The 15,475-nt window shown below is 37.1% G+C and overlaps 1 protein-coding gene across 3 annotated transcripts in view; it reads left to right on the top strand.

Moving 5' to 3' along the window:
- Nucleotides 1-13,368, top strand: part of Pik3cb (phosphatidylinositol-4,5-bisphosphate 3-kinase catalytic subunit beta) — a 133,635-nt gene extending 120,267 nt beyond the window's left edge. For 2 of the 3 annotated variants that reach the window (XM_026385056.2, XM_026385055.2), the window contains 5 exons: nt 232-399; nt 1,551-1,674; nt 9,745-9,890; nt 11,018-11,150; nt 11,911-13,368. In XM_026385056.2, the coding sequence (XP_026240841.1) occupies nt 232-399; nt 1,551-1,674; nt 9,745-9,890; nt 11,018-11,150; nt 11,911-12,048 (709 nt within the window). In that variant the 3' untranslated portion in view covers nt 12,049-13,368. Of the gene's footprint in view, nt 1-231; nt 400-1,550; nt 1,675-9,744; nt 9,891-11,017; nt 11,151-11,910 lie in introns of those variants that run through there. The other variant, XM_026385057.2, reaches the window with a different exon arrangement.
- The last annotated feature ends 2,107 nt before the right edge of the window (nt 13,369-15,475 follow it).

Raw genomic sequence — 15,475 nt, 5'->3', positions numbered from 1 at the left:
ATCCTTGGAATTCTGGTAAATCATTCCATCTCTTGTCTAAGAATTTTATTCCCTAACAAAAGAGAGAGGTGGTATTTTTCCACATGGCAATTATTATGTTATAATGAGTAATGGCAACGTATCGATGATAATAGTTTTTTTAAATCATAGGGGAAATTAACAAATTAATGTTTCATTTTAAGGAAATTATGACTTTTTAATGCCCCCCCATCTGTTTCCCCCCCCTTTCAGCATGCTCCCTTATGGCTGTTTAGCAACAGGAGATCGCTCTGGCCTCATTGAAGTTGTGAGCACCTCTGAAACAATTGCTGACATTCAGCTGAATAGTAGCAATGTGGCTGCTGCAGCAGCTTTCAACAAAGATGCCCTTCTGAACTGGCTGAAGGAATATAATTCTGGGTTAGTTGATTCTATTTAATCATCATTTTTCTATGCAAACATCCAAACAGATAATTCTTTTCCCAATAGAAATCATTGGTGTCTGAGAGGAAAAATTAGTTTTATAGATTGCTTCACTTCAGATTAGAACAAAATGACCTAAAATCTTATGAATGGTTATAATTGATTTCTACTTTATCTAAGTCAAATTTTATAAGCTCTGCAATGATATTCCACCTAGGAATTTAAGATGACATAGTGAAGTTTTTGTTTAAACATATCAGCTTTTGTAATTATGTGAATATATGAACCTAAGTAAGTTTATAGTAGATTAATTTTATGATAGAAGTAAATGAGTTTGTAGACTGTGACCTCTCTAAAAAAATGTAGTGCTTAGTTATGTGTTATTTATGGTGATGGTGTTGGACAAGCATTAATAAGTGAAGAGTTCCACAATTATTTATGGCTAAAGACTTCAAAATGAGATTCAGATGTTATCATTAGCATTGTCCAAGAACTTGTATGTGAGAATCAGTTTCTAAATTTTGATCTTTGTGGCCTTGTCTCCACAAGAGTCTATATTGCTCGCTTCCAATTGAGATCAGTGACTCAGATGGTGGAAACTACAATACTCAACTCTTCAACATGGAATTCTAGTCTTAGGTCAAAACTGACAAAAATGTTCCTAAGCGCATTGTGATCCAACCAAAACCACAGTAGCCTGCCCTTTTATGCACATGAGCTTACCTCCATCCCTACTGAAACAAGCACCAACACCGCCCCCGCCCTCCACTACCCCCAGGACTCAGGAATTTGAATGGCTGAGCCCATACATCTAGTGTTGTTTTTTTTTTTCTTTTTAATATTTATTTTTTAGTTTTAGATGAGTACAATATCTTTATTTTATTTTTATGTGGTGCTGAGGATCAAACCCAGTGCCTCACACATACTAGGCAGGCACTCCACCATTTGTGCCACAACCCCAGCCCCTATATCTAGTGTTTTTAAGCTACCTGACTCCCCTGATTCTTGGCTGACCCACCCTGTGGTTTGGGTAGCTATGTATTGTAAGTTCTTTTCACAATTAAAAAAGTAACAGGTATGGTTTGGGTCTCATCCCATACATTTGAAAGCTGAATACCATTGAGGCTCCTACTTTTTCTCTTATTCAGGGATGACCTGGACAGAGCAATTGAGGAGTTTACCCTGTCTTGTGCTGGCTACTGTGTAGCTTCTTATGTCCTTGGGATTGGTGACAGACACAGTGACAACATCATGGTCAAAAAAACTGGCCAGGTGAGCTATACTGCTGGCTTTGCCAAGGGCCTCAGTGATATCAAATCATATCTTCATCTTTCCTCAATTTCCCTCATTTCATAACCATCTACTTCTTGTATTTGTTTGTTTCAAATTAGTTGGTTAAGCATTTACTTACAGAAGATGTGCTAGATGTATTGACTTCAAAAAATGTAGCCAGTGCTTTAGTTTAAAAAAAAAAAAGTGGTAGAAACCACACTTGAGTCAGTTCTTTTAGAACACTGAACCTAATCATATGTGGGAATAGGGAGGAAAGTAGTATACAAATACTATTTGGAGGTATCTAAGGATACCACAGCTGGGTTAACTGTGAGGAAACTCTTTAGTTTCAAATGAATTTCCAAATGAAAAATTTCCTTTTTTTTTTTTAATTTAAGTGACTTAGGTTGTTTGTAAATTTTTTTTATATTAACAGACAGATGGATAATTTTTCAGTTTAGTCACCATTGGGATTCCTCAAACTAGAAGCATACCAGAATGAATATCTCTAGGTGACTATGTGAGTTTTGGCCATGAATGGAACACAGAATTTTATACCACATGGGAGATTTGGGTAGTTTTGGCTTGGGTTCTGAGAATTGAACCATGTGTCCCTACTTCAAAGGATTCCCTCAGACTTCAAGTTAATCAGACCAAACACTTTGGTTTGTCTACATTATTTTTTCCTGATACCTCTCTAAAGTAATAATAAGCAACAAGAAAAAAGTAGATAAACTCAAGAAATCAAAGGTGTTAGGGAAGAGATCACAGTGGATGAAAGACATAATAGATTTGGGAATGATAGAAAGTGAGATGAAGCAGCAGCAATGATTTAGCAATGACTGAAAAATGGGAACCTGAGTATTGGTAGGGTGTGGCTCAGCGGTAGAACGCTCGCCTAACACATGCAAGGCACTGGATTTGATCCTCAGCACCACATATGAATAAATAAATAAGTAAAATAAAGATATTGTGTCCAACTACAACTAAATGTGTGTGTGAAAAAGAAAGTCATGCCAGTCTAAGGAAAGCTATGAAATTGGAGGCACCAAGTACTGTTCAGGATGGGCATATGGGCAAGGTTAAAAATGGGATTGTGCAGCAGTTTTTATATGGAATAGTTTATTTGCTCAAATCCCCTTCCTTATCTGGAGAAGGACACAGAAGATTTATTTTCTGAAGGAACTTCTGATTAAAGGACACTAAGTTCTATAAAAGGCTGAGGGGAAGGTGCCATATTAAAAATGGGGCTAAGTTAAAAGCATACTAAATGTTGCAGTTTACAGCCACTTCCACTTGCTTTGCTACAGGAACACTGGCTATCAGGTTTCTATCCTTCTCCTCCACAAGACATGTAAGAAAATCTGATTGATTCCAGTGAAAAGATTCTTACAGTTGAGGTCTCTTCCCAAGCCCTCTTCAGGGAAGATCACTATTCAACAAACAAGCATAACTATTTACATGGAATTTTCCTTTAGCTTTTTAGCAACTCAAATATGAATGGTTAGCCAAGGACTAGCAGATATTTTTAAATTGACAAATAGAAATATATATATATATATATATATATATATATATATATCTCATAAATAACATGTTTTGAAATATATATGTTAAAAAAGAAATATGTATGTTATAGAATGACTAAATGAACTAATTAACATTATTTACTTATTGTGGTGATAGCCTTGAAATCTATTCTCAGTAATTTTCAGAAGTATGATATATTGTTGTTAACTGTAGTCACCATGTTGTATAGTAGCTCCCTTGAACTTATTCCCTCCTGTCTAACTGAAATTTTGTATCCTTCAACTTCCCACCTCCCACCCCAGGATTGAACCTACTATCTCATGCATGTTAAGCATGTGCCTTACCACTGAGCTACATTCCCAGCCCTTGGATTAGTAGACATTTGAAGGAAACTTCTACTGTGAAAGAGAGAGACCTCTATCAAGTGAGGGAAGAAGGACTCTAGGAAAATGGAGTAACTTCAGTTTAACAGATGATGATTTTTAAAATAGAAAAAAAGTAGATAGCATTGTATTATGAAATATAATGACTTCTTTTTTTTAATTAGAGAATAGAGGTCTTAAAAATAGGAACAAACAAAAAGTTAAAATTGGAACAAATGTAAGTGTGTTATATATGTTAATGAAGAATCTTCATGACAACTTTACAGCAAAGTAGTACTATCCCCATTTTATAGGTAGGAAAAATGAGTCAACGGAGTAGACATTCCAGGTTTTAAATCCTAGCAATTTGATTTAAAACACTATGCCTTAATGTCTATTTCTTCCCCAACCCCACTGCCGTGTGTGTGTGTGTGTGTGTGTGTGTGTGTGTGTGTGTGTGTGCGCGCGCTGTATTTATACACAATATTGAAGTGATAGAGACTTAGTCCAGGGAGACTTAGTCCTATTAGTCCATCAGCCTAATAGTATTCCAGAAAGAAGTAATAGAGAAGAGTAAGGGAAGGAACTCCTAAGCAAATATAAAAAATGTTTCCCAGAGCTGATGTTCATGAAGATCCAGTCAACAGAGCACAAAACTTAACAATTTTCTTTGTACTTATAGTGGATGAAAAGATTCTTATTAAAACCCTTTTCAGTGCATCAGGCATAAAGAAAAGATTCTAAAACCTTTTCAGAGACCCAGGAAGCCAAATATCAGAGTTTAGGAATCAAAATGACTTTGTCTTATCAAAGCTAAATTGGAAACTTTAAGACGGTAAAAGCCTTTCTAATTTTCTAATTTTCAAGGAAAATGACTTCTAACTTAGAATTCTATAACCAGACTATCATACAAGTGTGAAGATGGAAGAAAGACATTTTCAAACATGCAAGTTCTCAAAATCTGTACCTCTTCCTTTCCTTTTTCCTTTTCCCTCCCCCTCCCCCTCCCCCCTCCCCCTCCCCCCTCCCCCTCCCCCCTCCCTCTCCTGCTGTTGGGGTCTTGTACATTGCCCAGGATGGCTTGACCTTGATCCTCCTGACTCAGCTTCCTGAATAAGTAGAATTACAGGCACATGCCACCATGTTCAGCTTTCTCCTCTGCATCTTTTCTCAGGAGGCTACTGGATTAAGGACATGCACCAAGAGTTGAAACTAGTACTTAACTAAGGCAGTTTTTTCACCACAGGAAATGTTTGTCAGTATGTGAAGATATTTTGATTTATGTGTTTATTTTATATGTAATAATTATTTTTTCTTAGAGCTATATAGTTATATATAGTATTTGGGTTCATTCGACAAAATCATACATGCACGGAATTTAATTTCAGTTCACAGTGCCCCTTTTCCCTTCTATCCTCCCTCTCCTCCCCCATTCTCCTTCCCCTACTCTGTTAGATTTCCTTTTGCTTATCTATTTATTTATATTTGATTGGGTCTGTTTACTTAAAAGTGAAATTCTCTGGTATACTTATATGTGCATATAACATAATTTTTAAAGAATTATTCCACATTACCTTCCCTTCTCCATCCCTCCACTCTGCCTCTTATTCTCCTTCTATACTACTCATCTTCCCTTTATGATATTCTATGCTTTCCTCCTCCTTTCCTTTATTTTACTTTTTCACATATGAGAGAAAACATTTGAACTTTGATTTTTTGGGACTGGGAACATCACTTAGCATGATGTTCTCCATTGCCATAATTTCATTCTTCTTTATGGCTGAGTAGAAATCCACTGTGTATACATACCACAGTTTTTTTAATCCATTCACCTATTGATGGGCACCTGGATTGATTTCATAATTTAGCTATTGTGAATTGTGCTGCTATAAACATTGAGGTGGCTGTCTCGATACAGTATGCTGATTTTAGTTCTTTTGGGAAAATGCCAAGGAGTGGGATAGTGGATCATATGAAGATTGAACCCAGGGCCTTGTATGTGCTAGGCAAGCGCTCTACCGCTGAGCCACAACCCCAGCCCTTGAGTTTCTTCTTTTGAGAATTTTTTATTTAGTTCTTTTGCCCACTTATTGGTTGGGTTTATTTGAGGTTTTTTGTTTGTTTGTTTTATTTTTGATGTCAAGTTTTTTTAAGGTCTTTATATATTCTGAATATTAATCCCCTATTAGAGAATCTGCTGACAAAGTTTCTCTCCCATTCTATAGGTTCTGTCTTCACATTCTTAATTGTTTCCTTTCCTGTACTGAACTTTTTTGTTTGTTTGTTTTTTAATTTGTTTTAATTAGTTATACATGACAGTAGGTTGCATTTATACACTTTGATATACATAGATGGGATATAATTTCTCATTTTTCTGAGTGTACAGTTGCAGAATCATTGGTCATATAGTCACATATATTCATACAGTAATAATGTCTGTTTCATTCTACTATCTTTCCTATCCCCATATTCCCTTCACTCCCACCATTTCTAGGTGTCCCTCAATAGATGAATGGATAAAGAAAATGTAGTATGATATACTCATTGGAATATTACTCAGTTTTAAAGAAGAGTAAAATTATGACATTTGCCAGTAAATGGTTGGAGAATATTATGCTAAGCTAAATAAGCCAATCCCACAAAACCAAAAACAGAATGTTTTCTCTAATAGCGGATGCTAATTCACAATAAGCGGGGGCCACTAGGGAAGAATAGCGTTACCTTAGATGTTTGTTTTGATGGCATCCCACTTATTGATTTTTGGTTCTGTTTCTTATGGTTTGGGGGTTTTGATAAGAAAGTCTGTGCACCAATATGAGGGAGTGTTGACCCTATGTTTTTTTCTGGCAGTTGCCATGGTTTCTGGTCTAAGTCTTTGATCTATTTTGATGTGACTTTTGTGTAAGATGAGAGATAGGGATCTAGTTTCTACATAGAGCTATTCAGTTTTCCCAGCACCATTTGTTAAAAAGCCTGTCTTTTCTCCAAAATATATTTTTGGCACCTTTGTCAAATATCAGATGGCTGTAATTATGTGGATTTTTGTGTCTTCTATTCTGTTCAATTAGTCTGCATGTATATTTTTATGCCAATACCATGGTGTTTTTTGTTACTGTAGCTCTGTAGTATAATTTCAGATCAGAGTTGTGATGCCTCCTGCATCATCATTCTTACTCAGAATTGCTTTGGCCATTCTGAGTCTATTATTCTTCCAACTCAATTTAAGGATTGTTTTTTCTAATTCTGTGAAGAATGTCATTGGCATTTTGATGGTGATTGCATTGAATTTGTATATTGCTTTTGATAGTATGGCCATTTTGACAATACTAATTCTGCCTATCCAAGAACATACGAGGTCTTTCCATCTTTTAAGTTCTTTAGTTTCTTTTCTTACATCAGTGTTTTATAATTTTCATTGTAAAGTTCTTTTACCTCCCTGGTTAAATAAATTCTCAAGTTTTGTTTTGTTTTGTTTTTTATTTGTTTGTTTGTTTTGGTTTTGATTTTGGTTTTGAGATTATTGTGAATGAGATGGTTTCCTTTATTTCTTCCTTGGCGGAACCACTGTTGGAGTATAAGAAAGTTTTTGATTTATGGGTATTGAACTTGTATCCGGCTACTTTGCTGAACTCATTCATAAGGTCTAGAAATCTTCCCTTGGCGACTTTTGGGTCTTCTAGACATAAGATCATGTCATTTGGCAAACAGAGATAGTTCAACTTCTTTCCTATTTGCATCACTTTGATTTCCTTCTCTTGCCTGATCACTGGCTATTGTTAAAGAGCTATTATTGAGAAAGAGTGATAAGGTGAACAGCTTTGTCTTGTTCCTAATTTTAGAGGAAATACTTTTAGTTTTTTCTCCATTCAGTATGAGGTTGGCTTTGGATTTGTCATAAATAGCTTTTATGATGTTGAGGTAAGTTCCTTTTATCCCTCTCCAACATTTTTAACATGAATGGGTGCTGGATTTTATTGAAGGCCTTTTTTGTATCTGTTGAGATGATCATGAGATTCTTGCCCTTAATTCTGTTTAAGTGGCAAATCACATTATTGATTTGTTTATATTCAACCAACCTTACATCTCTGGAATGAAACCTACTTGACTGTGGTGTATTATCTTTTTGATATGTTTTTGCATGTGATTTGCAAATATTTTATTAAGGATTTTTGCATCTATGTTCATCAGATATATGAGTATACAGTTTTCTTTCATCAATGCATCTTTAGTTTTGGTACCATGGTTATACTTACTTCATGGAATATATTTGGGAGTGTTCCCTCTCTTTCAATTCATGGAATAATTTGAGAAAGATGGGTGTTAATTCTTCTTTTGAGGTCTAGTAGCACTCAACTGAGATTCCGTCTGTTCTTGAGTTTTTGTTTTTGGAGGGCTTTTAATTGCTGTTCAGTTTCATTATTTTATATTGGTCTGTTTAGGTTTTCTGTGTCTTTATGGTTCAATTTGGGCAAGTCATATGTGTCTAGAAATTTGTCAATGTCTTCTAAATTTTCCAGTTTATTGATTATAAAATTTCAAAATAGGTTCTGATGATTATCTGATGATTTCAGAAGGGCCAGTGGTGATATCTCTTTTTTCATTTCTAATTTTATTGATTTGGGTCTTCTCTAGAATAGGGTCTAAAATTTGGATCTTCTCATTTGAATAGATCTTTTGGGGGATCCTATAAGCCTCCAGTATGTGGATCTTTATTTCATTTCAGATCATGTTCAATAATTTTTCCCTGTATTGCATCCTATGTACTCAAGTTCATATACCCTGTTTTCAAGGGCTAAGGTTTTATTTTCTATGTAATCTAATCTGTTATTGATTGTGTCTTTCATTTCTGATTGGTTTCTGGTCACTGATTTCTTTTCATTGTTTCTATTTCTTTAATGAAGTAGTCTTATCATTTCCTGTTTGCTATCTCAATTCATTCCTTAGATCTTCTTTTACTTCATTGAACATTTTAATTCTCAGTATCAGTGGGATCCTTTTTTGGGGTATTGTGAATTTTGGGAGGAGATTTTTTTTTTTTTTTTTTTTTTTTTGCGTTTTTCCTAATGTTTTCTTTCAAAGGCCGTGGACTTGTGCATCAATTTAGATAGATTTATCTTCTTCTTTTTTTGCCTTCAATTCTGTTTAAGTGGCAAATCACATTTTTTGTTTTTTGTAATTATCTTTTTTGTTCTGGGGCTTCTCATTTTTGATATATGAATAGATGTCAAGGAGTGTGGGATGTGAGTTTCCTCTGATTGTTCCTCCTTGGGTTCTTGTTGGTTTGGAGTTTTTGTCTCCTCAGTGTTCTGAGTTGGAGTAATGTTAAGGCTCAGGCGGCTAGATTATGTGTGGGGTAAGTTTCACTGTTGTTTGGTTCAGGTGTATTTCTCAGCAGCAGGATCTCTAATCTTGGGGTGAGGGTGGATTTGCTTGTCAGTAGAGTACCCCTCGGTTTAATCCCCAGTACTGCAAAAGCAAACAACCCCAAAAAACACTGAATGCCAATTTAACCAGAATCTATGACAGTGTGCTGTATTCTGTAACATTATAGCACAGGGTACTAAATCTTTATTTTCCATAAGAATAATAATCTAAAATTAGAAAGTAAATATAAGTATAAAAATAATATTTAGAAAAATGGAGGCAGATACCAGGGAAAATGTGTGTAAGCATGGGGAGAAAGTACCTTCTGAGTGGTAGCGCTTAGGGTAAAGGAGGTAGTGGGGCATGTTTGTGCTCTTTGTTTTGTTTTCTAGAACTATTTGGCATTTTAAAAATCACTCATGTTGGGCTGGGGCTGTAGCTCGGGCAGAGCACTTGCCTTGCATGCGTGGGGCACTGGGTTTGATCTTCAGCACCACATAAAAATAAACAAATAAAATAAGGGCATGCTGTCCATCTAAAACTACATTTTTTTTAATCATGCATGTTTATTATTTGGGTGAATTTTTCTTTTAAAGATTCTCCTTTCCTATTGGGTTTATGCAATTTAAGATCAGTGTTCTTATGGAAAGTAAAAGACCTAAGAGTGTTAAAAATACTCTTCCCAAGTGGCCCAGTGGGCTCCACACAGAATGAGGGGTGGGTGTAGTGCATGGGAGTTGAGGGCTACAGAGATTTTTCCTTTCTTGTTTTTCTCTAGAAAAATGAGAGAAATTAAATCCCATTTGATTTTCAGCTCTTCCACATCGACTTTGGACACATTCTTGGAAATTTTAAATCTAAATTTGGCATTAAAAGAGAGAGAGTGCCTTTTATTCTTACTTATGATTTCATTCATGTCATTCAACAAGGAAAAACAGGAAACACAGAAAAGTTTGGCCGGTGAGTATTGCCTTTCTGTCAAAACTAAACATGTCTGGCATTTTGTCATCTGACCAGCAGAGTAACATTTGCTAACTGAGTTTGGGTCTGGGAGATATTCAGACAATAACAGGAGGCTTTGGGGTGGAGGAGTTTGCTTGTCAGATCCTTGTGCCAGTTCAGAAATGTTCAGGAAAAAAACAAAATGATAGAAATTTGAAATAAGTTACTATGTTTGACTCCAAGAGTATACCATCTTTTATCTGTTTCAGAAAATTATCTGAAGCTATTCAGATATTTGACAGTAAGATGCTGAGAGAACAGGAATTATAGATTTTACTCTCATTGTATGTAGAGAGTAGTGAGGGAACGAAAAGAAAAAAGAAAAAAAAAAAACAAAAAAAAAAGAGAAAAAAAAAAAAAGAGAGTAGTGAGGAGTCTGGGTTCTGGGAGAGACTTCATAATCTATTCCTTTCACTTGTGTGTTCCTAAACACATTACTTGTCTTTCTACCTTTGTTTCTTTAATCTCAAAATGTGGACAAAAGTAATTAAAGTTCAGGGCTGTTGTGGGGATTAGAGGTCTAAAATACAGACAGAATCCCAGTTTCTTTCCTGGTTTTTTCTGTGGCAAAATAAGGGGCATAGGAATGGATGGTCCCCTTGAATTACTGTCTTGAAGAAGAGAAAGAGTAGGGAAGGCAGATTACAGGGAGGAGCAGTGCAGAGGCACAGACACTGGTGTGGGGTGGAGGGGGCACACGTTAAAGAGATTAGTTTCTGGAGTAAAACCGTATAGGCAGAACCCAGAATTGTGTTCAGAAACTCTCATGGATTATAGTTATCACTAGTTTAATAATCAGTTCTTGTGTTCATGGAAAGTAAACAGCCTGCATTGTTACATTGCCTTTTGTCATAGAATTTCAATTTAGTTGTGGTTGTTTTGTTTTTTTTTAAGATATGCATGATTTTAGAAAACTCAGTTTATATAAATTTTAGTCCTAGGAACATATTCACAGAAGGAAAAATCAGCAATGAACTTTTATTTCAGTAGAAATGCCCCAGTTCCAATGAAAAGTCTAACAATGTCTTCTTTATGAAATGTGCTGTCTCCCCTCTAACACTGCTCATATGCTGCATCAACTGAAGGTTCCGCCAGTGTTGTGAAGATGCATATCTGATTTTACGCCGACACGGGAATCTCTTCATCACTCTCTTTGCACTGATGTTGACTGCAGGGCTTCCTGAGCTTACCTCTGTCAAGGATATACAGTATCTCAAGGTACAAACCCCTTCTCCTTGCATTTTGGTCTTTGTGGGCATGAAGGTCAGTAAGAGGTGTCTATTTCATTTAAATATTCCAAAGGGAGTAAAACAAAGCCCTTTCCTCAGATGGTCTTTAGCCAAGAGGAAAAGAATCTGAAAAGTTCACATGAAGGAGCAATTTTGAAAGTGGATCTTATAACTAGATGCTTTTCCCATCAGTAGAAGGGGCATTCAGAAGACATGCTGGGCAGTGACCTTCTACCCACACTGTGGAAGACCAGAAAGTAGTTAAGCACCTTGCTTTTCAACAGTGTGCCTTTTACTTGCCTTAAGTCCTCTTACTGGAAAAGTACCTGAGTATCTTGCAATAATTATAAGTTAATTTCATCTTCAAAAACCCTTTGGTGAGATAGATGTGGTGGTGCACACCTATAAGCCCAGTGGCTCAGGAGGCTGAGACAGGAGGATTGCAAGTTCAAGGTCAGTGATATAAGGAGGTCCTAAGCAACTTATTGAGATCCTTTCTCAAAATAAAAAGGACTGGGGGCATAGGGGGCCTGGGTTCAGTACCAAACAAAACACCCTTTGGTGAGGTCATCTTATCATGCTACCTTGTTATTTGTTCCCCATCCTGCAGACAATATCTAAGTAAAAACATGAGGTACTCTGCCTAATGTAGCTAGGGAAGTCGAGGCCAAGCCAACTTCTTGCAAAGTTTGCTGTTTGCACCTCTTAGATGAGGATATAAAATCATACTTTTTCCCTTTCATTTTTAGGACTCTCTTGCCTTAGGGAAGAGTGAAGAAGAAGCACTCAAACAATTTAAGCAAAAATTTGATGAGGCGCTCAGGGAAAGCTGGACTACTAAAGTGAACTGGATGGCCCACACAGTTCGGAAGGACTACAGATCTTAACGATCAGCCTTTGCTCCTAATGTATTTTTAGTTTTCTTTTTCGTTTTGCACTTGCACTAAATTGAATATGACCCTGCCAGAGATGTTATAAAGGGAATGAAATTTTGGAACTCAGTTAAATTAACAACACAGCATCCCGCAAATCCTAATCTGGGAAATTCCCGATGACCACCCTCTGCTTTCTGAATGCTTCCAAGATTCATCATGAATATGAGTCAACATTATGGATAATCATTTCCTGCTGACTTTGCACGCCAAGGAATGCTACTAGGGATTGTTTGATATATGTCTCTCTCTCTCTCTCTCTCTCTCTCTCTCTCTCTCTCTCTCTCTCTCTTTTTAAGTGATTGGTACTTTACCAGAAAGATGTAAATACTTCTTTTCCAGTGTTGTGATCAAGTGTTATCAGTCAGGTAACAACTCTCCACACCTGGGGACTGGGAGCTATTCTTACTTTCCAAATAAGGCTTCAGAGAGTGGTGTCTTCCTTCCATTTTTAAACTGTATAAACTACAAATTATAACTTGAATTTATGATTATTTTTCAAAAGAAATCTTTTAAACCTGTGGAAACTCATAAATTCTTTTGTTAATATTTATTTACTATGATAGCATCATTCCAACCAGACTTGCTGAAAATCTACTGGTGAGGCAAATATATATATACATATATATATATATATAAATATGCTGCATATATATATTTATAAAATTTCTAGTGGGAGTTCTATATAAAATGATGTTTCTTTGGTATTCTTCAGTCTGTGTTTTGAAGTTTAAAAAAAAGCAGAGCTTTTTCCTAAGTTACTTTTCAGTTAACTGTGTGATCCAGTTCTTCCAGCTGCTTCTGTAATGAGGCGCATATTAATACAGTTTTTATATGGTATCTATGAAAGAATTCACTTCATAGAGCTTAATACTTGAGTAAATGTATCCAAGAAAGCAAGCAAAGGAAAAAGAACCTATTTATGGAATAATCTTCAGACCTAAAATTCAGTATTTTAGTAAAATACCAGCTGTTCTTACTGTATTTATTAAAACTTGTATTAATGTGATTTTTTTCAAGGATATTAATTCAAATTGAAATGGTTTCATGCCATATGGAAATGTCTTATTTATTTGTTGAGGTACCATATATGTAGGGTGCTAGGTGGCAAATAATGTTAATATGTGCAATAGGAACTACTGGTTTGAATGTGTAAATGGATGCTCTGAGTACTGGCAACATCCAGCAAAACTACTGCTCATTCTCCAAAGAATATTGGGAGCTCTCAGTCCTCAATAATGGGGAAGATAACTGAGTGCTCACCCTGTGACTGAGTTTTCTATAGGAATTTTATTAAAGATTGTTTAATTTTGTTGTCCTTCTTAATGTTCTCAGTCAAATAAATGGGTGAGCTGGTTTCTGGGATGTGTGGGGCCTCTTCTTTACAGGCTTCAGACCTTGGAACTAGCCACTGGGGCTCCAAGAAATGACCAGTGCAGTAGCCCAGCCCACCCTCAGGGCAGGCTGAGGCTCAGGACTTCTGTGCAACTTCTCTCCTTGCTGCTTAGCCTCAGCAGGCACAGTGTGAGAGGACTCCTGAACTCTGGTGGGGGCCTGTGTTGAGGAGGTGCCCTGATCAGGTGTCCATTTCTGGGAGGTACCCCAAGGTCTGAGAAAATGCCTCATCAGTTACTTTGCACCTGAGCCAATTCCAGATTACAGCTACTTTAGACTTCTTTCCTGGGACAGATGATCAGAGCAGGCCAGTTTCTTCATAACTAAGCTGAGGATAGGAGTTGGCCTCTGAACTCCCCATTTTCAAGGCTGATCCAGACTCAGAGTTCCAGGAATAAGTCTGTAGAAAGACAGGCTTGTTAACTGGCCATGGATCTTTGTCCAGAATTAATAAATCCACTCTTCACTCAATAGGCCACAACTCAGCAGCAGTTTGGAAGTAATGACCCAGGATGGCTCTTGACCTCCTCTCCCCTGTTTTGCCACACTGTCACCACCATATCCCAGAATAACCAGGATGATATAGCCCAAAAGCTGCTGAATATTTCAATAGTACTCCCTATATACTTGTTCAATTGCATGTCTCTGGCTAAGGAAAGAAGGTAGCAGGCAGAAGTATCGCCCTCTCTGGGCTGAATCGGATCCAGGGTACAGGAGGAGTAGCTTCTTGCACCAGAGTACCTTAATGGGAGTACTCTGAAAACAATGGATCTTATGCCAATATAATTTGTTTCCTGCTTTTGTTCCTTTCCCAATTCCCCAATAACAGCATTTTGCAAATTGTACATTTCTCTACATAAGATCAGAATCATGTCTACCTGGGTATATGAGAGACAGGAGTCCTTTGTTGAACAGGTAGTTTTTGAATGCTCATCTCCTGTGTATAGAAGGACTTGTAATCCATCTCTGCCTTTGTGACCCTTGGTAAGGTATTTCTTTTACCTTCTCAAGGTCTGAGCTTCCTAGTTTATAAAATGGGACTAATATCTAATAACTGTTCCACTCACTTCTGGGGTGGAGCTAAAACCAGGGATAGAAACTAGTGCTGAGTCCCAATTCTGAAAAGCTCCCTTTCCCTGCTTCCCCCTCTCCAAGGCTGCTGAGGGAAAGAACTTGGGAAGGAAAGTCGCATTCAGAGCTCTGCCCGTATTTCCTCCCTGGGGAGACCCCTCTTGTACTTTTTCAGTTCTGCCTTGTTATGCCAATATCCCTGTCAGCCCCTGACCCCAGCCAGGCACCCTGTAATTGAGGGTGAAAAATTGGTCCATATTGTAGAGAGCAGAGAAGTATCATGATGTGTGGCCCTCACTGCTCTGAGGAGGCAAGGGGCTAGGGTTTCCTGGAAAGGAAGGCCTCTGAGCTGGGATTTTAAGTCTAGTCAGGGGTAATGAGAAAAACAGAGGAGTCAGAAAGGCACAACACATTATATAAGGATCCAGAGATGAGAAAAGGCTGGGCCTTGTGATCCTGACAAGATCAGTAATTATTTCTTTCTCCCTCTCTCAGCCTCTGGTCCCTTCCCATTTCCCTTCACATGTATTTACCCAAAGAAACTCCTTTTTTCTTTTTCTTTTTTTGATTGAAAATTTCTTACACTTTGAATACCATCTTAACATCAGCTTGCTCCTAAATGTCCATATTCGGTATGTCCTTCCTGGGTGTGAATTTCTCCTGGAATGACACAGGTTAAGCAAAACAATCAAGCTTGTTACATACTTCCCCATGTTCCCAACCAAAACCCAAAACTCCTTAGCTATAAGGGACTTGGTAGTGATACTTGGGGAATGTCAGGTTATAGTTAAAATAGATGACAGAAACCACAGCACTGGCAGATTATTGAGAAGTCAAATCATGGAGAGGTTTCTCTGCAATCTGTAGGTGTGTATGTGTTGCCATTTTTGTTTATTTAAATTAGTCAAGAAATAGG

The sequence above is a fragment of the Urocitellus parryii genome, chromosome 2 (genome assembly GCF_045843805.1).
Source record: "Urocitellus parryii isolate mUroPar1 chromosome 2, mUroPar1.hap1, whole genome shotgun sequence".
Lineage (NCBI taxonomy): Eukaryota > Metazoa > Chordata > Mammalia > Rodentia > Sciuridae > Urocitellus > Urocitellus parryii.
The sequence above is the reverse complement of the archived record's forward strand: the minus strand, read 5'-3'. Positions and strand labels throughout refer to the sequence as shown.